A 24,789-nucleotide genomic window follows, 5' to 3' on the forward strand; every position below is an offset into this window, starting at 1 on the left:
TTTTTTTGTTTCATTTTCGTCTCCAATTTTGTTATATGTAGTAAGATGTGAACTGCATTTTCCAGACTTGGCACAAATTCAAGTGTAGTGGCGTTTTAGGATTTGTACAGCCGACGTCATTTAGTAGGATAAAGTAATGTTGTTGGTAAAGAAATCTCAAGTTCAGCTTGTCAGACTAGCCATTTTTTGGTTCGTTTATGTATAAGATGTCAAATTAATCTCGTAGTGAGGGAGGGGAGGGTAGGGTGAACGGGTCGGGATTAAATTTACACGAGATTCAATTTGAATTGATTTTTGCATTCCTGTATTCGTTTTTGCGTTTCTCTATTTTTTTTTATATTCTTTTTTTATTTATTCAATTAAACAGTTGAAAAAAATGCATGGACGAAGAAAAAAAAAAAGCGAAAATCATTGTTCTTATATTTTGCATTTATGTTTATTGTGTATTTTAATTGTAGTGGCATTAAAAGTGAATGAGGTTTGAGAGGACAAAGTGGTCGCACAAAGGAGCAACCATGTTGACTGGTCATGCTGAACAAAGCAAGAACAATATGTCAAGGTTTTGCCAAAGCAAAGCAAACGCATTGAGAAAAGAATGAAGGTGATTTTCTAATTCATAATTGTCATCAAGATGAAGGAAAGCAGACCGGACAACTAACTAGAGAGCAGTGTGTTCTTTTTTCTGCACCTAACTTCGGTATTAATTTAGTATACACCGTCTCTTGTATCTGAAAAAAAACTGAGTTGCTTAGAGCATTTCCGATAGAAGTTTCTACTTAGGGACTTCCATCACCACCTTTGAAAACTCATTTATGAGCTTTAGAGGAATATTCGAGTCCCTAAAAGAATATTGTCTACAGTAGAAATTCCTTATAGTATAATCACTAAACATAGGGACTAAAATATTAAAGAATTATTATTCATTTCATTGAAATATTGTAACCATTGATAAAAATAAAAAACTATATGTACCATTGATTTTTCAAGAATTTAAAAAAAAAAAAAAAAAAAGACAAATGAGAAGTTGCCTCACTTGGATGGGTTCAAAAAACAAGGAAAAAAAACATAAAGAGCTGTACCATTTTCACTCAAAATTAATATGGAGTCTACTATTTGAATCCCTATATGTAGTTCTCATATTTGAAAATTCTTTTTGAAGTATCTAGCGAGTCCCTGTGTATTGAAATACTTTGATGACTTTAATTATGGCCCATCATTTGTCCTTGTATTTAAGGACTATATGATTGTAGGGACTTCATTAGAGATACTCTTAATACTATCTCGAGTGATATTTTTTGTTATTTGAAAAATATAAGATCGTGAGTTCGACGCTTACTTTTGGCAAGTTTAGTACTAAATTATTATAGCATGCAGACTGTGTGGCTTAGTCTAAATTTCGTAATTTTGCCTAGTAAATGTAATATTGGATAAAAATAAAAAATAAAAGGAAAAAACAGTAGTTTCCCATCTCATCAATCATCATCCAAGTTAGGGCTTTAGCCATCATCCTCAGTTGACTGGCTGGCCCGCTTGTCTCCCACTTCTGGGCCCCACTTTTTGATTCCCTTGAGCCACCTGGCCCACCTGCTCTTCCTCCTCTGTCACCTGGGCCTGGATCCTTGTTCACTGCTTTACTTGCAATAAATACAGAAAATGATTACTCCCATGGAGGGAGAGAGTGATTCCTCTTGCTCATTTTTTCTTGTTCCCCTAAAATATTCCAAGTTAATTACTTAGCCCTATTTTCCAAATAGGTTAGTTTGATCATTGACTTAAAATCGTTGATTGATGTGAATTTTATAGATACTAAATTTGGACATGTGATTAATTGTTCACACGTATATAAATAAGTCAACAGATGTACGTGAGATTTAAAATAGTAATGAAGTTAATCTTTGTCTATAAAAGTACAAAACTAGCCACATAGTGATATCTTTCAAGCACTTAATTCTTTTAACAAAACGATGTTCTTATTATACATAGTAATTTGTATAAAGATAAGTTCGAACTTGAATACAAAAGATCACATACTGCCGTAATCAACTGACTTAACTCATATCTGTTATAGAGCTTGTTTGGATGTACTTTTAAAATGATTGAAAATGTTTTTGGTGAAAATATTTTTAGAAACAATCCTTAGTAAAAATGCTAGTAAATTATTGAAAAGCAGAAGCACATAACTAGTGCTTCTTATAGAAATCACTTAAAGTGCTTTTGGAACCCAAAAACATTTTATCTAAAAGCATTTTCAGTTATTTGAAAAGTATATCCAAACGAGCCATAATCTTTTAAGCACTTAATGCAAGACTCTAATCTCTTAGTTCGATCGCTCTCACTACTAATTAGAACAAGAGAAATATGAAAGATGATACATGTTTTGCCATAATATATGCAAAGAAGGAAAGAGATAGTTGCATTGCATGGAAAAAGCACTAATTCAACATTTGCCAACAGTTTGACAATGCCTTATCCAACCTAAAACTCGTGTCAAACGTTTGAGCTTACCTTTCTTGACGTTCTCGTTTAACATTTGACACCATTGCAATTGGTGTTATATCATTTTCATCATGAAATTATTAGAGAGATGACTCACGTTTTGCATCACAATCAGAATTATAACGATAGAAATCAATTAGCAGTATGCAGAGTAGCAATGCAAAGTTTCCTTTGCTTCTCGCTATGCGATTTAGCTCCCATATAATCTCGCATTATTTGTACCAAGAAGTTATCATATATTGTAAGCAGAATAGGATATCACATCCGGCATATAAAACATACAATTAATATATGAGAGATTTTACAGTTGCTAACACCAAACTCTATTATGATAAACCTTACATGTAGTGATAGGTAATTAAGTAAAAACAATACCGGTGATGCTGGTGATAATTGAACACAGTAAGCTAGAGATGAGGAGATATGGTATTAATACAACTTTTTTTATCCTAATACTCGTGGGTTAGCTAGATTTATATACATGATCGCGAAGAAAGTTCAAATTTCCTCGTAAAACCAATTGACAGCAAGAACAATGCACCAAACCCTCCACAAACACGTCGAAAACAAGTGGCTGATCGAGGCTGATATCATGTCGGAGTTTGCAAGTTAAGGCTAAAAATGCATGTTCCAGAAGTTTCACTCAAAACTTGCAGACACCAGTTGGGCTAATTGCAAGCATTATTTGCCTTGTGATGACTGGATATGTGTAACCAAACAAAATCCAGATGCTCTCTCTTTTATTTATTCCTACTCCGATCCCAACTTTTCAAACCCACAACCACAACATCTCTGAGGGCTGGTAATGTTGTGGGTCATGTGAAAGAGCAATGTGAAAGTGAATTTTTTGTTTACAGATTTTCTTATATGCGCATGATTTGAATTGACGACTTATCACTACAATATTGATAGTATAACGACAATACTTATATATTATTAATATGGTCAGAGGTGAAATCAGAATCGTTTTTTAATATGGTGGAGTTACGGTGTCAATACTTTATTTACAATTATCATGTGTAAATTATGCACACAATTCAGATGCACAAATGAGTAAATCATAAAAAACTTATATTTAACGCATTTCATTATTGCAACAAAGCATCATCATATCGATAGTATATCATGCACGTTCTTATCACGAAGACGTGTGCGGTTGGCAATTAATCAGACTCATCCGAAAAAGAAAAGGAAAAAAATAAAAACAAAAACAAAAACGGAGGCATAAAAAATAGGAACTCAGTGTGTCCATGAAAATAAAATAGGAAGCAGTCTGGCTTGGAGCTGAGTCAGCACCGTAAACGATTGCTTTGCTTCCTGAATTATTTACCACATGCGATGCCACGCCAATCCAAACATCCATTCCAATATTCCAAAACATGATCCAATCTTTGAATAATTTCGGAATAAAAATAAAAAGGAAAGAGAAGTCGGTTTTGTGGTTGATGGAATTTGGAATGAGGCGGCTGCCTAGTAGTCCATGTAAACCAAAACCACCACGCAACTCAACTCATCCTCCATGACGAGGCTTGGAAAAATCATTTTACGTTGTTTTCGTATTATACTCGTTATCTTAATAAATCATGTTATGTCAAATATGTTATTTTAACGGGTTCTTAATAAGTGATCCGATAACTATCCGATTCGTTAACAGGACGTGTCGGATTAACGGTCATGCTTAATTAATGTATAGATCAAGCAAACAATATCTAATCAAGTTCTTAATAGGTGTACCGATAGTGATCTGACTCGTTAACGGATCTTAATGGGTGATCCATAACATCCCAACTCGTTAACAACAAATTAACCTGAAACCTGTTATTTTCGTGTCGAATTAATAGGTTGTGAAAGAAATTGTTAAAGCTTCACTCCTCATGATCAATGTTCTGTTTTGGGTAAGCTCCAATATACAGTTCATGAAGGGTTTATATAGCCCCTGTGGAGGATAAATTTTTGTATGTATACAAGACTGTTAGAGAATGAATCTCATATTGAGTGATGAGGGATATTGTATGGACTTATAAGTAAGTTAGATTACTCTCTGTATTGTCAATTAGTTTTATAGTAGAGCCTCAGCTTTCTTCATGGTATCAAAGCCAGGTTATCCTGTGTGTGAAGTTCAATAGTCACACATGCTCCATGGCACATCGTTTTGTTGTTCATATATTACACTTGAAAATTCACCACGCGTGAAAAAGCATGTTGAGAATGAATCTTATGGATGAAAGAAGAGATGACTACTTGACTATGACTACTCCCCCTCTGATCTTTGTCCATGTCCACAAATGATGTCTCTCCACATATATATGTTTTCCACACCACACCCAAATCTATTCAACTCACAAAATTCTTAATTAAGTCGAATTCTAGGATTAGGATGACAATTACAGAATTCTTGGTTAAATGTTGTAAACTAATTTACTCTGAACTTTTCTAATAACAAATAACACTCTTTGTTGTTGAATATATTCAACTTTTCTTTAAAAGTTTGGGACTGTTTAGTCGTATAAAAAACAAATGGTGAAGATTGACTTTAAAAAAATATAACGGTGAAGAATATTTAAAAAGTCAAACTACTTGGTAGACCGCACTACCAAAGACAATAGGTCCTTATGCATTACCTATGCTTTCTCTTAGGCTAGTAATGTTAATCCTCGTTCTTTAGCTTTGTCTATTCGTTCTATTTTTCTCATTCTACCGTGTATTACCAATATATCACAGACAAAATCTGTATTATATCTCTTTATGTACCATGATTGACACATGACAACGTGAATTCTTGATAATGGCATCAAGATCCATCGGATGTGCACAAAATTTTGACTTTTTTAAGGTTTGAGTGGTTGAAACTTGAAAGGATACTATTTGTTTTTGGAATGACAGAAATGGATGGGCCAGTTCTAAATCTTAAACGAGACAACACATAACCTCAACGCCACGTATCAACACAACCACACCCACATGCCTGTCCTATATTATTAATAACCTAGCAAACATCACCTAATACCATTTGGATTGGAAAACCAAAATTTATGTGGAATATTTTTGCTCACCGCATTCGGTTGGCAATAATGCTCATCACAGGTGAATTTAAATTTAGAAATTTTGGAGAAATGTGCATTGAATAGAAACAAATATTAAAATTTAAACTTATTTAACGGTGATAAACAAAATGTAAGCAAAAATGCATCCAAGCACAAAATTTTGAACAAAAAACGTAAGGATAAAACAGAAATTTTCAAACAACCTATATGGCTTCCTGTGCGATCGACACGTGGCAGATTCTTTTGGCTTTTCAATTTTTTTCTTTAAAAATAAAAAATAAAAAAGACGCGTATGAGGACATCTGGGGTGTATATAAAGCTCAGCTTCCAGGTTGCCGTTACCTTAACTTCTCAAAACTCGTCATCATCTGCATTCAGAAGCTCTCAAACTTTCTGGATTTTCAGAAGTTAAAGCCACAAAAACCAATCTTTCAATTGTTTTATTCTGGGTTGTGAAAAGTTTGAGTCTTTCGGGTAGCCGGGTTTTTGGGAAATGCAGGTTTCGGTATTTCGCGGCTCTCAGGCGGCGGTCGGAAAGACCGAGTTGGGGCGAACGGAGCTTGGGTTTTGTAAATTGAACGGAAATTTGAAGACCAACGTCTGTTTTGGTCAGAGCACGAGCTGGAAAAATGAGCGGCTTCAGTTTACTGTGAGGGCCGTACAATCCGAAACGGTTCGGTCCGGTAAAGTTTCGGGACCTGCCAGAAAATCAAAACCGGTAAGTGGTTTCTTCTTCAATTCCGTTGTGTTAGATTTTTGTTTGGTTTCTAAAAAATTGGAGGAAAATGGAAAAGGAATTTAAATTTCAAATAACTGCTTAGGTTGGAGTTGTTTTTGTAAGATTGTGATTAAATTTCAAATTTTGATTCATATAATTGACCTTTTTTTTAAGAAATTATATATTTGATCTTAAATTATGAAATTATAAAAGAATTCAAGGTCCTTAGTTCGTTTGAAGACTAGAATTTCAGATCCTCTCCGATCCTCTCACTGCGACCCGGGGGTCAATACATAATAACCGTTCATCAAAATTGTGCGATCATAATTTTTTCTTTTTTTTTTTAATTTTTTACGCAAAACGAAGCTATTTACTTTTAAAAGTATAAAAAATATTCAATTGTGGCCGGACGTTCTTTTAAGAACGGTTACTATGCGTTGATTCTTGGGATCCTCGGTGAGGGATCCGGAGAGGATCTAAATCCCAAATAAAACAATCCTTAATTTAACTTTAGCAACTGTTCATGTTTGAGAAGTTGAATATTTTATTTGTTGATTTTCCGGCATGATTTGTGTAACTTAATTGACTTGTTTTTCTGATGTGCATGCTATGCAGAACGATGGAGTGAGATTATTTGTTGGGCTACCTCTAGATACGGTTTCAGACTGCAACGCGGTGAACCATGCTCGAGCGATTGCGGTCGGATTGAAGGCTCTGAAGCTGTTGGGGGTGGACGGCGTTGAGCTCCCGGTCTGGTGGGGAATGGTTGAGAAAGAAGCCATGGGGAAGTATGAGTGGACAGGCTATCTTGCCGTTGCGGAGATGGTTCAGAAAGCCGGCCTCAAGCTCCATGTCTCACTCTGCTTCCATGCGTCTAAACAACCGAAGATCCCACTCCCTGCGTGGGTATCTCGCCTCGGCGAGTCCCAGCCTAGTATCTTTTTCAAGGACCGGTCAGGGCAGCATTACAAAGAGTGCTTATCGCTTGCTGTGGATGAACTTCCTGTTCTGAATGGAAAGACTCCGACCCAAGTTTACCGAGACTTCTGCGAAAGCTTTAAATCTTCGTTCGAGCCTTTCCTGGGTTCCACAATCACGGTAAGAAGCCATGCTGCTTAAGCTTTATAACGAAACATTAGTTGTCTCATGTTTTGTACGCGTACTAAACTGTCATTCTCTCCCGTTTTGTCAATTTCAGGGCATCTCAATGAGCTTAGGACCGGATGGCGAGCTTCAATATCCATCTCAGCGCCGGCTAGGCAAGAGCAAGATTCCCGGGGTTGGAGAATTCCAATGTTATGATGAACACATGCTTAGCATTCTTAAGCAACACGCTGAAGCAGCCGGAAACCCTTTGTGGGGTCTTGGTGGTCCTCATGATGTTCCTAGCTACGACCAGTCCCCAAACGCAAACAACTTCTTCAAGGATGATGGCGGCGGTTCATGGGAGTCTCCATATGGTGATTTCTTCCTTTCCTGGTACTCAAACCAGCTTGTTTCTCACGGAGACCGCCTCCTCTACCTTGTCTCTTCAACTTTCAGCGACACTGAAGTGGAAATTTGTGGCAAGGTCCCGCTAATGCACTCTTGGTACAAAACAAGGTCTCACCCTTCTGAGCTGACTTCTGGGTTCTATAACACATCCTCTAGAGATGGTTACCAAGCAGTTGCCGAGATGTTTGCGAGGAATTCGTGCAAAATTATATTGCCTGGAATGGACCTATCGGACGAACATCAGCCACAGGACTCCCTTTCGAGTCCCGAGTTATTACTATCACAAATTAAAACCGCTTGCAGAAAGCATGGGGTTGAGATTTCAGGCCAAAACTCATCAGTTTCGGGAGCTCGCGAAGGCTTTCAACAGATGAAGAAGAATTTGTTGGGAGAGAATGCAATCAACCTGTTCACTTATCAGAGAATGGGAGCTGATTTCTTCTCGCCCGATCATTTTCCTTCGTTTTCTGAGTTTGTTCGGAGCCTTAACCAACCGCAGCTGCAGTCAGACGATCTACCTATTGAAGAAGAAGCTGTTGAGTCCGTACCTACGAATTCGGAATCAGTCGTCCGCATGCAAACCGCTTAATACAAGTTAGAATTTGTGGTTGTATTTGTATGTATAAAACTAGTCTCCTATGTGTATCCGACGCACAATTGTATATAATTCAAGGTTTTAAAAGACGCTAGGCGCTAGTTGGGTAGGCGCTAGTTGGGCGGGAAGCTGAGGCCTAACACCTAGACGCCTAGGCGGACTAGACGGATGTAAGTAAATGTATTATATTTCGTGTAAATAATTGTGTGTTTATACTTAAAATATATATAATTTTATCATAAACTACAAATTAGAATGACATATACATTATGAAGTATTAGAACATAATAAAAACATGGAAAACAAGCATATAATGTGTGTTCATTTAAATATTCAACAAATCTCTTATTGAAAAAATAAAATGCAAAATGAAAGTTTTCTATTTTGTCTAAGTGAGTTGCAACCGAGGCAGGTTTTGGCGGGTTAGGCGGTGGTCTAGGTGAGAGCCTCAGCAAGTCTAGGCACCATTTCTTAATTTTCAAACGCCTAGGCATTAATCAATGCGGTGACTAACCGCCTAGTGCCTAAGCAGGACCTAGGCTGCGTTAGTTGGGAATTTTTAGAACAATGATATAATTCAAATCATAACAAGAACAACATCATATCACTGCGTTACGTTGTACCAAAAACTATGGTCATATGAGCAAAGTTAGGCTTTTATTCTCTCTGGTACACAGTACTATTGGAATCCCACATCGGTGGGTGCAAAAGAAAATAATGGGTTTAAATATGATTACCTTACTATAACTAATATTGAGGCATTTTGGGGTTAATATCTCACACCTGACGGATTAGGCAGGTGGTAAAGTTGGGAACAGTATAGGTGTCGTCAGAGTAAGGCCCTCCCAAGCCTGTCAATCTAAAAAATTTCAATATGGTACCAGAGGCAAGGTTCGGGCCTGTGCAAGCCAATGAGCTTGTCACCAAGAACAAGCCAGGACTATTAACAGAGAGTCAACCTTTGAGTTTCATTGAAAACAAGTCTAGACTCTTAACATAGAGCCGACCTCTGAGTTTCAATTGTCCATGTGTGGATCTCCACATGTGAACCACTAAATAGGGTTTCACATGAGGATGAGTGTTGGAATCCCACATAAGTGGGTGCAAAAGAAAATAATGGGTTTAAATATGATTGCCCTATTCTAACTAATACCGAAGCTTTTTGTGGTAAAATTCCTTGGGCAAATAATAAAGTTGAGGATAGTATCGGTCTTGTCCCCTCCCAAGCCCGTCGATCCAAAAAAATTTCAACAAGTACTTCAACTTCGGCCACCAAATTTTTACAAGCTGTATCGTTTTGTCCGACCACATCTTCTATAGGGCACCTCACAAATGCATCGGATAGCACTATAATTTGGTGCCACTCGACTCAACACCGTGCTATCCCATTCGATAAGAGAGCTGCCTTAACTAGGCAGGCCTAGTGAACTTCAGAACCAAGGGTCTTCAAGCGTGTTGTCGTAGGTTGCTAACATTGCAGCGACGAGGATTAGACGTCGTCCATGTCCTCCGGTCTGAACCTGGTGCCGCCTTTACGTTAGTGGGGTCGCCGATAATAGCTCCCTCACATCCCAAAGCACGCTGCGCTCCTCGGCATGCAACAGTAAGTAATCGGGTTTTATGCCGTACGTATACCAAAGAGCCAAGGTTTGGTATCAACCTCTGCACCAAATGGCATGCAAACACTTCACAAATGCTGGAGTTTGATCAACAAGTATGCTGTGCCTCATCACTCCATAAAACCCAACTCAGCCCTCTTCAGAAAACTCGCAAAATCGGTACCACTGTCAAAATGCACGTAGATTCTTTGATAAATTTCTACGTTGGCAGAAACACATGTCGTTCCATTAACATAGCAAATACTACAAGAAAGGACGGGTGAGGTTTGGGACAGCGGTGGAAGAGCCACCGTCCTTCATCGACGAAGCTTTGCAAAGCAAACTAGTTATAAGGAAGTCTGAATCCAACGGGGGATTGAACAGCCTATACTGACGAAACAAAATATACGTATAAAATCAAATGTGGTCAAATTTCAGGAAAACAGGGTTTGTAAACATAGGCTACTATGTACATTTAAGAAGTAAAATTTACAGCACATGGTGGATGACCAAGAACCAAAGCTCTCCATCTTTAAATTCCAGAACTCCTCCAGGATTTGGCAAAATCATGATCCAGGAAGGGCTGGAGCGTCTGAGCATGCTGTATGCCTGCCAATCCCAGCACTACGATCAGTCAATCACCTTCAGCGAACAGCCTCATTGAATCAACCCACTATAGCTGCTCCTGGACCGCAAGAAAAGGATAGGGTTAATCATGCTCGTTTAAACAGATATTGGCATCTAAAGACCAACCAACTCCATCAACATTACAAACAAAGCACTCAAACAACCGTATGGACTCTGGAAGTGTTACGAGTGTCTAGGGTGAAAGAGTTGTGTTCAAGCATATAATAGTTGGTGAAGTTAGGTTCAAATTTAACTAATTACTATCACGGAAAATAGCTTTCAAATTAATAAATCAATACCTTTATTCACAAGCAATCTTGGTGTCAAAGCTACTGAGGCAGATTGAAAATGCCTGGAATGCTGATATTGGATACCGGTAATCCATGGTAAATAAATCCTTGCCCACTTTCCCAAATTGGAGGATGATCTTCTCGTGTTCTGGTCCTGTGGGTCCATTTTCGGGAGAAGCCACCAACTGAAAGTTTTTCACTGAAGCAACTGTTACTCGTCCATGAAAGTTCAAACACCAACACTGGAGTTGTTCATGCCACCGAGGAGACTTGTTTCTTAACACCAGCACCCCATATTTCTGTCTGGCCAAAGGCCCTGACAGAAAACTCTCAACGCGGTTTGATTTCGATCGGAAAAATGGGAGGGATGGAAATAATTCTGCATTATTATGTGAAAACTCTGCCTGTGTGGGGGCCACTCCTCCAGGTTCAACTGAAGAGGATGGAATCGAATCCATGGTACACTGCATTCTCCTTGGACCCCTGCTTATAAATATTTTCTGTGAGCTTTTTAGTATCCTCAGTTTGTAAAAAAGAAAATGCACCCCAAGTGTACCGAAAAACTTATGATCACACACAATGTTGTTGTGAGGATTGCGAAGAATTATAGGAAAAAAATGAAAGCATCACCTATGCAGATGGAATACTAGATCTAGATGTACTCTTATAATTTCATTTCTAAAGTATGGTTCAATAACTTGTCAACAAGCATAAATTTTACCTGGAGCCCATCATATTTAGTTCATACTGGATTTGAGCCACTGGATAGTTGCCAGCAGGGACCCTAGGGAAAACTTGTTTCAAATTGACAAGCCTAGTGGAGCGGCTTTTTGCAATCTTGTCTCCCGAATGACTTGGCTGCCCATCAAATATTGTGAACTTTGTTCCCAAAAAGTTTGATCTTCACAGAGAGAGAGGGGAAAGTGTGTCAATATTTATGTTCCTGGGGAACAAGAAAAAAGTTAAATCATATACACCTTTCAGCACACCTCAGTTTCCCGATATAGTTGCTGCTCCCCTTGGACATATCATCAGCATGTAGTGAGACGACATAATCAGTGCAGGTGGGGCGTTTAAACTTTCTTGCAGCAAGTAAGAACTTTCCTTCATCAGTTAGAGCTGCCATTGACAAACAAAAAAGTTAACAAAAACCTATAGCTTAAAGAGGAAACCAGAAGAGGACAGGTCCACTATTTACAGAAAGCAAAATAGATTTCTTAAGAGAGAAATCAATACCTACAAGATCTAACAAAAAATTAGAGCAAATATGGAAAATCTATATCTTTGAAAGACAACCTAGAAAAGTTACATGTAATTCAAAATGTACTCAAAACAATGGAACTTCCTTTTTCGGTTAGAAAATGCTCACCATGGGTCAAACCAAGAAAAAGATAATATGTTTGGGTGGAACGGTTCCGTTTGATAAAGCACCGGACAAGGTCATCCCTCGGACCAGGCTGCAACCAGAAAAGAAAAACATATACTGAGCATATGTACAACTGCGATTACGAAGGTAGTGAACAATAAATCAAAAAATTGGAAAACCCAAGATTTTCCAACCCGAAAATCCAACATAATGAGAATTCAGAACATGATTCACATGATCTTACACCCTTCCGCTCGCCTATTAATCCATTTACACTACATGGTAACTAAAGACTGAAAATTGCAATTTTAGCCACTTAAAGCTAGAGCTGGCATATAAACCCATTTGGTTGTTAATGGGTACCCGTTAAGACCCATTTAATTTGATATCACCATGATATAGAGGTAAGATTGGTAGTGGTGATGATAGCCATTAACAACCCAATGGGTTGATTTGCCACCTCTACTTATTGGCAAGAAATTTGCTTTCCAAACATTACAACGACTGAAAATTTGGCTAAATTTGCATATAAGGTCAAGAATTATGCTAAATTTTTCACTCCAAATTCCAAGCACACTCCAGAAGCATCCCAAACAAATCAAGAAATGAAATTTCTACCGAAACCCAATTGTAATGCAGTCATAATCAATAAATCAATAAAAATTGCACCCTAAATGTAAATATTGGACACAGACTCAAACAATTAGAGAAGAACAAGAACTCAATCAATATAAAGTTTTTCCTTTTTTTTCCTAGAGAGAGGGTGGAGAGATAGACCTGCTTGACGGAGATGGGGAAGGTCAGCTTCCCAGAGAACTCCGGCGCCTTGACGATCTCCTTGGTAAGGTGCCTCCAACTCCGGCAGACACCGGCGCAGGCGACCACGCTCTTCCGCGGCGGCCAAGCGGCCTCGGAGGCCTCGATTCTCACTAGCACCTCTCTGAGCAACTCCTGAGGCATCTGCGCCCAGCACATCTGATTCAACGGCTCCCCCACCGCCTCGCCGGCCGGCCTCGCCGCCGAAACCACCACCCGCTGCGACCGCGAGAACTTGATGTCCTGGATTAAACTCCTTATCGACATTTCCCAACTGATTCAAACTCCACGACAAAGAAGAAGAAGATGAGATGAGAAATTGGATTTGGATTTCAAATGGAGGATGCGGGAATTTGAAGAAGAATCCAGCGGGCAGAGCACCTAGGCATATTTTTTCATAATTTTCTCAGTTATTTTATGCTGTTTCTTATTTGTTGTTTGTTGAGTGTTTTTCTTTTCTGGGGTCCATATTATTATACTCTCTAATTATTTCGGGGGGTGATTTTATAATTTAATTATTCAAAATTGTTCAACAAAAATTGAAATCTGTGAAATGGAAAACGTGATTTTATTTTATATTCTTCCTGATGTGGAAAAAAAAGATTAGGCATATTTTTATCATGTCACAAATAATTTTCTCTTATATAATATGCATCTCTCAATTTCTCTTTTTCTTTTATTTATCCAATTATACATATGTGAATTTTCAGTATAATCGTCATACTCAACATGTTACAAACTACTTATGTTAAAATGCATATTTTATTTAGGGACGGTGGTACGTACACCCAATTCATGCACCAATTAATGTAGCAAATTTGACGTCATATAAATTTTTATCGTAATTATAAATCAAATTCCAACTTAAATTGAAGTATCAATTGGATTTGTGCCATATTATTTGATGCACAAATTTAAAGTGAAATTTTTTGTGACTCGCATTATTCTTTATTTATTAAAATCATACTCTTAAATATAAAATTTTATTTACCATTAAGTAATAAAGGAATTAGTAACATCAAATGATAGCACTTGTACCGAAATTGTATTCCAAAAATGAATGGATGTTTTATTAGGTTGGACTTCAGCGGTAGGTAAGAGTTTTTAAGTCCAATACAATTTAACCAAACTAATTAACCAAATTAAGTTCAATCTAATCTAATCTTATCGGATTTGGTTAACTTTGGTTTGGTGTTTGAATAAATAATCAGTATGTTTTAATTTGGGGAAATTTGTTTCAATGCAAATTAGTTGATTTCCTTCTACTTTAATGTTAATGAAGAATATCTTCCCCCTAAAGAAAAAAAAAAATTACATTCCCCCCGTTTGTAAGACCAGCTCCAGTAATACTAATTAATTTTTTTATTATTGTAGCTAGCCAAATGAATTAAATGTTGTCATTTAGTATCTACGATTTAGTGATATTTCTCTTCATTTATAAGTGAGAGGTTTTATGTTCGATTCTCGCCAAAGACGAATTTGAATCACATTATTGCTAGTCCATTGTGAAGCTATGCTCACCTCCTCCCATTAATCTAAATATTATCGTTTGTTCAAAAAAACAAAAAAAAAATCAAATGTTAATTTAGGTATCACAAGTTTCAGCAATACTAGTTAATATACTTTAGTATTATATTTTTTCAAAACTTGACAACCAGACCCCTTTTTCTTCTCTCGAAGCCCACAAACAATCTAATTTTATAGTTTTCAGATATTTAGCATAAAATTAACGATCTCTCCTCCTAACTATAAGATAGCTAGCCCGTTGGAGTTTGATTTTTCTGCATTTTTTTGGCCGAAGCAGCCAAAAGGTCTCATTTAGCTAGGGTGTTGAAAATACTCTAAGCAAGACAAAGCCTAACCCATATTTCAACTAATAATTTGGTCTCCAACCAAATAATAATAATAATAATTTGGTCTAATAGCCTCATTTAATTCAGTTGCTGCCTGGTGAAAATGCAATTCAAGAAGTCGGATGGAAATTTTCAAATTCAATTCATACTTTATACATCTTGTTAAGTTCCTTGAAAGTGAAATCCATAAGCTCAATCAGACGATAAAGTCTTAAGCAAGATTATCGTGAGAAAATCTTAAGTAAAGTTGTTGTGCGGCGCGGAGAGACACAACGCCCAAAATGGATATATAATCACAGTCTAACTCGATGGGCGGAGCCGCGGATAGCACAAAGTTGCCGGCTGATCAAGTAGGTGGAATCTAGGTATTATAAAACAATTTGCACAGACTAATCCACAAATTGGCTTTCCCTTCCTCTTTATGCACACACGAATTTTTGTTTTCTTGCAAAAGTAGTATCCTAAATTTACGTACTCTACGACTATTACAGCACTTATTTTTGTTTTTCATATTACCTAGGACCCTAGTACAAATTCTGACGGGAATCCCTAACCTAAATTCCATTTTTTACCTTATTGTTTAATTTATTTTTATGAATTTTAAACTCGACCTTTTTTCTTACTTCTTATGGAAGCAACTTACATAGACTGGATTCATCGGATCTTTGGCACCTCGGTCCAATACGCATTGTCATGTAAGAAAAAATTTACGCACGGCAAAGCATATTGTTATATCGAAACCTCATGAGCAAAGGAACTAGTTCTATGTAAGTTCTATCCACAAGAGACTTAAACGGCAAGCAAAGTTCGTAAACATAAAGGGATGAAACAAAAGGAAACAAATGAGGAAAAAAAAACATGTGTAAATGAAGACAATTGAATTGGAGAGGAACACTTTGTTTGTCGGTTGTTAAATGAAAACGCTTGAAATCAGAAACCACCAGACAAACAAACTGGCAAATGCTAATGCTTTGAGACATATATGAGATCCTCTTTCGGAGGAGTCAAACCTGATGTGAAGAGGAACAAAATTGACCTTTTTCTCCCATGAGAGGATTTAGGATTTAGGATTTGCACAAAGGTTTGTATTTGACTCTTGTTTAAGAATACTACATTAGAGACATCTGCAAATCACAGTCGGATACAAAACCAAGTCATTACGATCACAAAAAAAAAAAGTTTCAAACACGTCAAACTGTGATTTGTCCACAACATAAAAGGATGTTGATAACCCCAAAAACCACCCACTCTTCATTTATTTGCTCACAAAAAAAGTGAGCCCACATAACAATTGGTAGGATTAGGAAAGTGACACTCCCCAACTTTTTAAATGGGGGCACTATTGCAAAAAGAGGATGCCAGTCTTATTAATCACATGACCAATATGATTTTCTCAAAGCATCCTTCACCTACACCTACACCTACACCAGCCTTAAATCATCTTTCAATCACTTGTTACATAATTTAAAGAATTTTTATTGGCACTCCAAAAAATTTATCATGCACCCTCTGAAACGTAGCTTCTCATTTGTGTTTTCCCGGGTGTGAAAAACACAAGATGAATTTTTTAGAGTGTAAATAATTGCTCCTACAATTCGTACTGATGAAGATGTTGATTAACAATTTCTTGTTCCAATAAACATATGAAAGCATCAAATTAAAGCCAAGACATGATTAGCATTTCTAGGTAATTCTTTTATCTTGATATCTAGACATGCTTTTGGAAACAAGACCCATCACACACCTAATTGTACTGATGAAGATGTTGATTAACAATTTCTTGTTCCAATAAACAAATGAAAGCATCAAATTAAAGAGATCCAAGACATGATTAGCATTTCTAGGTAATTCTTTTATCTTGATATCTAGACATGCTTTACTGATGAAGATGTTGATTACCAATTTCTTGTTCCAATAAACAAATGAAGGCATCAAATTAAAGAGATCCAAGATATGATTAGCATTTCTAGGCAATTCTTTTATCTTGATATCTAGACATGCTTTACTGATGAAGATGTTGATTAACAATTTCTTGTTCCAATAAACAAATGAAAGCATCAAATAAAAGAGATCCAGGACATGATTAGCATTTATACGTAATTCTTTTATCTTAATATCTAGACATGCTTTTGTAAACAAGACCCATCACACACCTAAGAACAGGGAGGGGCATAATTTAGCATTACTTTAACTGGCATGCCATTATATCTAAAGAATCAAAATATCTAGAATATAATTATGGCATATTTGTCGATTTGTCCCCAAACTTAAATAGTCAATTTCCCCCTTGAACTTTAATTTTAGCCAAGTAACCCCTAAACTTTTGTAAATAGCCAATTCTTCCCTTGCTGCTAGATTTTCAAAAAAAATTCATCCAATTTTCCATTCATTTTGATCACGCAGACAACACATGATAATTGCATGGGGGCAAAAAGAATGGAAAATTGGATGAAAATTTTACAAATCCAACGTCAAGGGGGAAATGGGCTATTTATAAAATTTTAGGGGCGCAATCGACGAAAGTTAAAGTTCACGGGGAAAAATGGCCAATTATAAAAGTTCAGGAGCATAATCAGCTAAAATTAAAATTAAGGGAGAAAATTGGCAGCTCCATACAAATTCGCGGGGTGGGGGGAATCAACAAATACCTCTATAATTAAGCAAGATATTTAAAAATATTGTACCACAATAACAAGAAGCTGTCTAAATCTGTTGCTGTCACACACGTCTTGTGCTGTCTGCTGTTATCACGGATTAGGCCTGTGCTTCTTTCATTGCATAAATGTCAAATGCAAACTTACCAGGGCCCCACCAACTGAGAATTCCCACGTAATTTCAGATTGAATTGGAGCAACATGTTTCCATCTCCACCAGACTTTCCATAGCCACAGGCCCACGGGAGAGGAAAATAAACGATGAGGTGAAATGTTTCTCCATGTAACAGATCGAAGAGTGTACAGAAGAATTGTAGTAAAAGGAAGACGATATTAACGAAACTAATGTAACAGAAAGAATATTGCATCAATTAAAAAGATTCCAAGTATTCATATTTACAAATTCAAGAGTAGCATTTGTTCGACGGAAACTTAGGACAGCGTGCACAGCAATTGATATACAAACATAGTTCAGTGTTGACTATTATGTAGAGGCCTAGAATGAACATTTTAATGATGAGTTTAGTCAATTTCAAAATGAAACCTAAGTCCTAACCTCAAGTATTAGGTCAAAATTAAACCTTAACCGAAGCAAAAATTCCTACCAGCACTCCTATATAACGGGAACGCTGCCAGTTTTCTGTTGCATGGTCCCCAATGATTGTCCTACAAAACCAATGAAACTGTCTGGGTGAAGGATTTATTTACCATTGTGGAAGTAGTTACAGAACAAACAGGTATGATCAAATCTAATGTACACTTCTAACGAAACACTAGACTAAACATCTTACAAAGGATTCAAGAATACCTGAGTTACCCGCAAAAGAATAAGGTTTTGAAAGAATTTTGCTTGTTGCTAAACCAACGCCAGCCACCTGAGGCCTTGGAACATTATCCACAGGAAACTGATTTGAGAAGTCACCATCAGGCAGGTAACCTATTGAGTTCTCCAAACAAACTTCTGAATTTTGTGTGAGAATTTGGTCAGGTTTCCGCAAAGAAGGCAAAGGCTGTGAGTCTCTCTGTTTTACAATAAGTAATTATATCTCAGAGTAGCTGTCTGTCACTAAAAAGTTTGATGGAAAAAGGAGAGGGGAGACAATTTTGCGTATCTTGTTTTGATACTCATTTAACACCTTAATACTAGTGACTCACCATGTCACTACAAAGCTCCTCAGTTGATGCCATTGCCTCATGGTATAGATGACTAAGATCTGATCGGAGCCGATTGCCTCTTTGAGAGTAATATACTTTAGTAGCCAGGGGAAGAGGACAATCTGATTAACACTCTTTGTCAAATAGTGTGAGCAGAGAGCACGTACAGTAGATTATTGGGAAGGAATGGTCATCAGGATAAACTTTCCCAAGAAGTTGATTGAAGTTCAAAATGTACATATGATGATTCATCTTTAATCCAAGACCTTATTGTTAATCTTTGCATGGAAAGTAAAAGAACTTACCAAACGGACACTATTATTAGCATACCTTTAATTGGCAGGCAGCAATCAAGGGCTTGCCCGGACTTCTTATATTTAAGAGCAGAAATGGCTCCTTTTGGAGAATCCCTATCTGCGCACATTCAAGAAATACATACCTAGTGAATACACCATAAATTTAGAAGCAACTAGAGAATCAAAAAAGTTTTAGTAACATCAGAGGTGATAGTTACCATATTTATGCATATATAAAATAATGAAACAATGAAATCCATTTGTAGTTTATTCCCTATTTCAGTTCTTCGTTTCCTCTAGGGTGTGGGGTGGAAATCAAAAAGTTTGAATTAATGCGTAATGAGAATCAAACATCAAAATCAACTATATCCAACTTCTCATACTACGAAAAATGGTTGCGATATACTCATTCCCAAGTAATGAGGGTAGCTATACATGAAAAGTTATAAATGCAAAGACCCTCTATTTTAAATTTTAAGATTAGGGAGGATTTATAAGTATAATATAAAATAAAGTGATTGGATATTCGATAATTGACAAGCTACATAAAAATGTATAAGAAGATGATTAAATATAAAAATTCCAAGAATTAAAGATCCTCACAAGGATATGCATCCTCAGTACTTGCAAGTTTTGATACAGCAGATGCTGTTCCTATATCATCTGATAAAGGCAGCTGCTGACCTGGTATCCTACAAGTGGGCAAAAAGGCATTTGCATCATTTAATGGAAAAGAAAGACAAATATCTAACAGCATTTAAAGGCTTCTTCTATAATAAATACAAAAATAAAAAATAAAAAAAATAGATCAACTGAACATTTCCAATAAGCCATTGCCTTTGACTTATATAAAGGATGCAAAAATTTATCCCACTTTTGAAACTTTGCAATTTCACCCTACCCACCATTGGTAGGTAGCTAATAAACAAAAATAAATAAAGATAAAAAACTTTGCAATTTAAGGCATCAACAAAAGTAGCAACACGGCCCTTATCTCTAGAAGAAGCCAAGGGAAGCACAGGTTCAGGAACGATTAAAAGAAGAATTCACCTAGATCACATTCCTAAGCGCACATTGTCTAGACATTCTTTCTAACCCCACTACAGGAAATATGTCAAAAGCCACTACGAGTCCATTCCTCTAAATTGCTCCAGAAACACAATGCACAAGTACTCAAAATCCTTAAAAGAGGGAAAGAAAATTGACTACGGTACTTGGCTGTGCGATCAGAGGAACTGGGGAAGCGAAAGAAACTGACTGAAGGAAAACAGCGAGAACAGTAATGTGCAATATATGTTCAAAGTTCAAATAGAGGCCTTTTAGGTACTTAAGATATGTATATATAATCATAATGCAAAGATGATTAATGGTTACAAGAATAAAAAACATACATTTTAAATCGTTTTGTCGGTGGAAGGGTCACAGATGTTGAGCCATTAGTATTTCCTGGACTAACTCCAGAACCATCAATCATGTACGTCGCGTCCGCATAAGCTGAATTCACTGTATGAAATGGTACATAATTGAACAAATCTTTATGCAGAATAGCTGTATAATAATTTATTTTATTGCTTTATTTGGGAGATCTTTTTTGCTCTCTGATAAAGTCATTATGCACTCCTCTCTAGTGAAGAAAATAAAGGAGGGAAGAGTGCAGATTTGAGCAAATCAACTTAAGAAAGCTATTGTAACATTGCTAGATGATACCAAGAATAGAACTAAACTCCAGGGAGAATCTTATATATACACAGAGTCTGCAATATGCCAAATACTTCACAAACCAGGCCTTAAGTTATAGCCTGATTAATTTGTTGAGGAACATGATTTAAATGCCAAATTGTACCCTAATGGTGAAAAAGTAACAAGTGGGGAAAGGAAAGGAGAAGCGTGATAAAACAAAGCAGAATTTTGAAATGATGAAGTCAAGATATCAAATTGAAGACAAGAATAAGTGCAAGAAAGAGTTACTTTTTGCCTCCATAAAAGAGCCAGGATTCATTCCAATTTGCCCATCCAACTGGAATTGTGACACAGAGTTATCGTCTCCATCTACATATTCAGATCGTTCTAGCTCTCCAACTAAAGTGGCCTGGTCTAGAAAAGGTTAAGAACCATTGAATTGTCACGCAATTAGAAAACGGTATCCTCTGATTCAGAAAAAAAAAATACCACCAAGATGCTACTTGCAGAACACTTAGAAAATTGTGTTAACATAATAACTGCTATTAACTCTTCCATAACACTAAACTTTAATACACTTTGGTTCAAATAGAAATGAATAAGAGAAACGAGATGAGGCATCAGTAAGAAATGTAAGAAAGAACAAGGAAACACTAAACTTTACTATTAAAATAAATAAAAAGTAGGATACTAGCATGAGCAGTTGATGACTTTTTCCTCTCCTTTCTTGGAGGCTTCCTTTGCCCCATACTTCCATCAAGCTCCAAAGTAGTTTCCTGCGTAGATTTTAATAACCTACAAAGTTCTGAAAATTTCGGGCTATTTCAGCACCGGGCTAAACCGGCAGACTTAAAGAGTTAGGAAGGAACCAATTAGCAAACACTACATGCAGTCCAATAAACATGGATAAGGTCTCTGCCACATTGAGAGATCCTAGATTGGAACGTGAATATTCATGCAACACTCTTTTCTCTATCAAGCATGCAACACATTTTTTTTCTCCATCAAGCATGCAACACACCACATACAAACATTTGAGCAATAAATATTGTGAAGAGAACTACTTCACATCCAAAGGTTTCCATTGGGTGTTAGCATCGAGTACTTTTTTACATGGTAGCATGCTTCAAATTATAACGCGCAAGAATACTGCGCTGACACACATACACATATAACAAAGGGGAAAAAACATGTGCGTCTGCATATAAAAGGCTTAAGTAACACAAAAAAACTATTTGAAGGAAATAACAGAAAAAAGGACCTCCAAACCTGCATGAGCTGCATACTGACTGGCCTTGACCGGTTTTTTACAACCATTGCAACATACCTTCACAGTATGTTAAATAATCAAATTGGATAGAGGTTATGCATAGAGATATAACCACACAAACACGTAGATATAAACAATTACACAGATCAGTTAGGTAAAGTTAGGTACCTTTTTTTATTTTATTTTTACTTAAAGTAGATAAGTTATATAAAACACAAAAGTATTCATATCTAACACAATCCATCTAGTAAAGGCAATTTGTGCATAATCAAAATATCATGTTTTTTTTTTTTTTGAAGATTCTACCATGGCATTTTGATACGTAATAGACCATAGAGAGACAAAAGGCGCAACTTTAAGTACTTTTGTCCCTTCGGGATATTGATAAAGATTTTAGTCATTATATGCATTCACATAAATACTTGGGAGTAACAGTGTCTTCAGATTATAGAAGCAGAGGTCTTATTGTTGACACAAACACTCTCACAGGCTAAAGTAGTCACTAATCGGGTGATGATACTTGTTTGACCTATATAAATCTAAACCTGAGAGAAATGTCTTAATTTCTCAGTCCAGTGAAGGACAGTGGATGGTAATCCTCTCTCATCCACAAGACCTCAAACCAAGGTAAAGGCCAGATTCAACCCCTGGTCCCTGGATATAAACCCCAAGGTACCTTACCTACATTTCTGCTAGCCACAAAATCATATTCCATATTAGTTACTATATCCAAGAAGTCATAAGGTTCCTACAGCGATCACACAGAAAACTGTATAAAGTTCCACTCAGCCTCTCACTGCACCATAATTCATATTGACTTATTTGTACATAAAACGAATTTTTTTTTGTTACAGACAGAGACCATAGTAATTGTTGATCATCACACTGATCCAGTGTAATCAATTTGAATTTTGATGACTTCGCGATCATTTACTTTCTTCAATGTGTTACTGCAACTATCCACTACTTGAAGTTTACTCACCCCAAGAAAATAAATTCATGTTCATTTATTAGCAAAAGAAGTCACTAGAGACTTAGATGGTTAAGGTCTCCCTTATTTCCAGTTAAGAGGAAGTTATGAGTCTTATGACCACTTACAAGCACACAGGTAGTAAATATAAGTTTCTAATGTTTATGACTGGAGATATAAAGAAAGTGCCATCTTGAACAGTATTACATACGTACATGATTAGGTACAAGTTTGTTCTGTGCAAAAGCAGAAATACTCAGAATACATGGGCAAATCAATGTAATCTAAACCTTACCAAATGTAGAGGATCATCCATCGGCTTCAAACCAAACACATGCATATCTGCAGACCCATATGGAAATCATTAAACAAAATTGAACCAAGAACTGTGATACATATGCATCTGGAAAACTAAATTTTTAGAAACAGAATGAAAATAATTAAAGTTGCACATTAATCTGCCAAAGTTGATCAAAATGGTCTTAACTATGTTTATGGATATATAGTATTTTAATGTCGAATAAAAGATGTTCCTAGTCGATTATCATTAACCTCGTGACCGTAGAACAAGTACACTTCTTTATTAAAGCCGTGTCCGAATTAATTAAAGATATCACCTTCTTCATCAAGTAAATTAGCTTCATTTGCCTCACTTAATTCTCTGCAGATTATTTGAGCAGCAAACTTGTGATGGCCAACTCCTTCTGTACGGATAATACAGGGAATGAGGTTCATAACAAACCAAACAGGCAATGCAATGCCATAGATTATAGTGAGGCAGAGTGTAGAAATCCCACATAATGAACAAGACTACATGCAAAGGTCATATAGTACCTGTTATGCTCTGTGAGACATTCACGCCCGCCAGAAGCCTTGCCATGACGGCCATCGTCCCATTTCCAAGTGGACAGACCATTGAGACTCGTATATTTGGTAGGTAACAATCAGCACTACTCACTTCCACTGTCGAAAAAATGAATCCACGTAAAACCGTACGAACATTATCCAGCCTCGCACTACCACAGAAGAACCGAAAATCACTACGCGGATTGTGAGCCTGCAAGTAAAAATAAATTCACATAGCAAGCACATTTCAAAATGCATGGCCAATTCACAATTACAAGCACGAAAGAACCTATCTTTTTTCGCAATTCAAACACATAATTAACCGCTGCTCTAAACCCAAATTTAGCAAAAAAAAAAAAAAAAAAGGGATTCATCAATGTGCGACCGCAATCCAAAACCCTATCAAAACCTTCATCCTAAAGATCAATTCGAATAAATGCTTAATCAACCACCTCAAACAATCGAAATAAAAAAATCAAGCAGCCGATGAACCTCACCTACACCTCAGTCCGTGCTCGCAAGATTCCTCCGAACAAAAGCCCTCGCAATTATCGGAGACGACACCGAATCGGAGAATCCGAATCGGCAGCAATCGAAAGTCTCCGCGAGCCCGGAGCAGTCAATGCTCGCAGTAGCGGAGCAGGAAGAGAATGCGCGAATGCAGAAACCCTAGAACGAAAGGGGAGAGAGAATTTCACTTTTCGTTTTTGTTTGCTTTTTTGGAGTGAGATTTGAAACCGGAAAACGATAATTGAGTGTGGGTGGGTTTTCTGTATTTTCCGTTTTCTGCTCCTCCGAGAGAGAGGGGGAGAAGAAAAGAGGGAGAGAAGAAGAGGTGGCAAAGCTGGGGACGGCCGATAGATTTTTGTCTTTTTCCTGAATTTGTTTGGCCGCGCGTTTGAAATTGTAAGCCAACTGCCGACACGTGTATCTCGGCCCCCAAGGGTTTCAAACAAATTTCAGGAGAAGAACCATCACAGACCAGTAGTTAGGGATAAATTTTAAGAAGAACTAATGAGAA

General features: G+C 36.9%; 3 protein-coding genes across 9 annotated transcripts; 1 reads left to right on the forward strand and 2 right to left on the reverse strand.

Annotated features, from left to right (window-relative positions):
• Positions 1–5,867: 5,867 nt before the first annotated feature.
• LOC103938388 (inactive beta-amylase 9) lies at positions 5,868–8,590 on the forward strand. Its single transcript, XM_009348395.3, has 3 exons — positions 5,868–6,258; positions 6,874–7,356; positions 7,457–8,590. Exons 1-3 carry the CDS (start codon positions 6,034–6,036, stop codon positions 8,339–8,341), a joined length of 1,593 nt encoding a protein of 530 aa, XP_009346670.2. The 5' UTR covers positions 5,868–6,033; the 3' UTR covers positions 8,342–8,590.
• Positions 8,591–10,333: 1,743 nt separating this feature from the next.
• Positions 10,334–13,494, reverse strand: LOC103943709 (tubby-like F-box protein 3). Of its 3 annotated transcripts, none has more exons than XM_048572319.1 (6): positions 13,006–13,494; positions 12,232–12,319; positions 11,840–11,981; positions 11,584–11,763; positions 10,872–11,345; positions 10,334–10,630 (listed from the first exon to the last, which is right to left on the reverse strand). In XM_048572319.1, exons 1-5 carry the CDS (start codon positions 13,309–13,311, stop codon positions 10,874–10,876), a joined length of 1,188 nt encoding a protein of 395 aa, XP_048428276.1. In that variant the 5' UTR covers positions 13,312–13,494; the 3' UTR covers positions 10,334–10,630; positions 10,872–10,873. The 3 variants fall into 3 exon arrangements, with proteins under 3 accessions (XP_048428276.1, XP_048428275.1, XP_048428277.1); XM_048572318.1 differs by having other exon boundaries at positions 10,334–10,635; positions 13,006–13,491; XM_048572320.1 differs by having other exon boundaries at positions 10,334–10,635; positions 11,852–11,981; positions 13,006–13,483.
• Positions 13,495–17,899: 4,405 nt separating this feature from the next.
• LOC103943612 lies at positions 17,900–24,667 on the reverse strand. Of its 5 annotated transcripts, none has more exons than XR_007253650.1 (13): positions 24,266–24,667; positions 23,757–23,979; positions 23,540–23,626; positions 23,218–23,264; positions 21,952–22,009; positions 21,374–21,487; positions 20,971–21,096; positions 20,394–20,505; positions 19,606–19,694; positions 19,037–19,120; positions 18,707–18,828; positions 18,360–18,512; positions 17,900–18,217 (listed from the first exon to the last, which is right to left on the reverse strand). XR_007253650.1 is itself a non-coding variant. In XM_048571949.1 (13 exons), the coding sequence occupies exons 2-13, from the start codon at positions 23,836–23,838 to the stop codon at positions 18,165–18,167; spliced, it is 1,188 nt and encodes a 395-aa protein (XP_048427906.1). In that variant the 5' UTR covers positions 23,839–23,885; positions 24,266–24,667; the 3' UTR covers positions 17,900–18,164. The 5 variants fall into 5 exon arrangements, 4 of the variants coding, with proteins under 4 accessions (XP_048427906.1, XP_048427905.1, XP_009352204.2 ...); XM_048571949.1 differs by having other exon boundaries at positions 18,360–18,573; positions 23,757–23,885; XM_048571948.1 differs by having other exon boundaries at positions 18,360–18,573; positions 23,757–23,932; positions 24,266–24,666.
• Positions 24,668–24,789: the final 122 nt, after the last annotated feature.

Source organism: the organism of the source record quoted next, unplaced genomic scaffold, assembly GCF_019419815.1.
Source record: "Pyrus x bretschneideri cultivar Hongxiangsu unplaced genomic scaffold, Pyrus_bretschneideri_v1 Contig6, whole genome shotgun sequence".
Taxonomy (NCBI): Eukaryota; Viridiplantae; Streptophyta; class Magnoliopsida; order Rosales; family Rosaceae; genus Pyrus; species Pyrus x bretschneideri.

Excerpts from the sequence above, each read along its gene's own strand:
- LOC103938388 (XM_009348395.3), top strand. The coding sequence starts at position 6,034 with ATGCAGGTTTCGGTATTTCGCGGCTCTCAGGCGGCGGTCGGAAAGACC. Across the intron at positions 6,259-6,873 it reads CTGCCAGAAAATCAAAACCG|AACGATGGAGTGAGATTATT; the intron begins GTAAGTGGTTTC and ends CATGCTATGCAG. Across the intron at positions 7,357-7,456 it reads TCCTGGGTTCCACAATCACG|GGCATCTCAATGAGCTTAGG; the intron begins GTAAGAAGCCAT and ends TGTCAATTTCAG.
- LOC103943709 (XM_048572319.1), bottom strand. The coding sequence starts at position 13,311 with ATGTCGATAAGGAGTTTAATCCAGGACATCAAGTTCTCGCGGTCGCAG. Across the intron at positions 11,982-12,231 it reads TTTTCTTGGTTTGACCCATG|CTCTAACTGATGAAGGAAAG; the intron begins GTGAGCATTTTC and ends TGTCAATGGCAG. Across the intron at positions 11,346-11,583 it reads CTAAATATGATGGGCTCCAG|GGGTCCAAGGAGAATGCAGT; the intron begins GTAAAATTTATG and ends ATTTATAAGCAG.
- LOC103943612 (XM_048571949.1), bottom strand. The coding sequence starts at position 23,838 with ATGGTCTGTCCACTTGGAAATGGGACGATGGCCGTCATGGCAAGGCTT. Across the intron at positions 18,829-19,036 it reads TTGCTGCCTGCCAATTAAAG|ATTGTCCTCTTCCCCTGGCT; the intron begins GTATGCTAATAA and ends AGTGTTAATCAG. Across the intron at positions 18,574-18,706 it reads AGGAGCTTTGTAGTGACATG|AGAGACTCACAGCCTTTGCC; the intron begins GTGAGTCACTAG and ends ATTGTAAAACAG.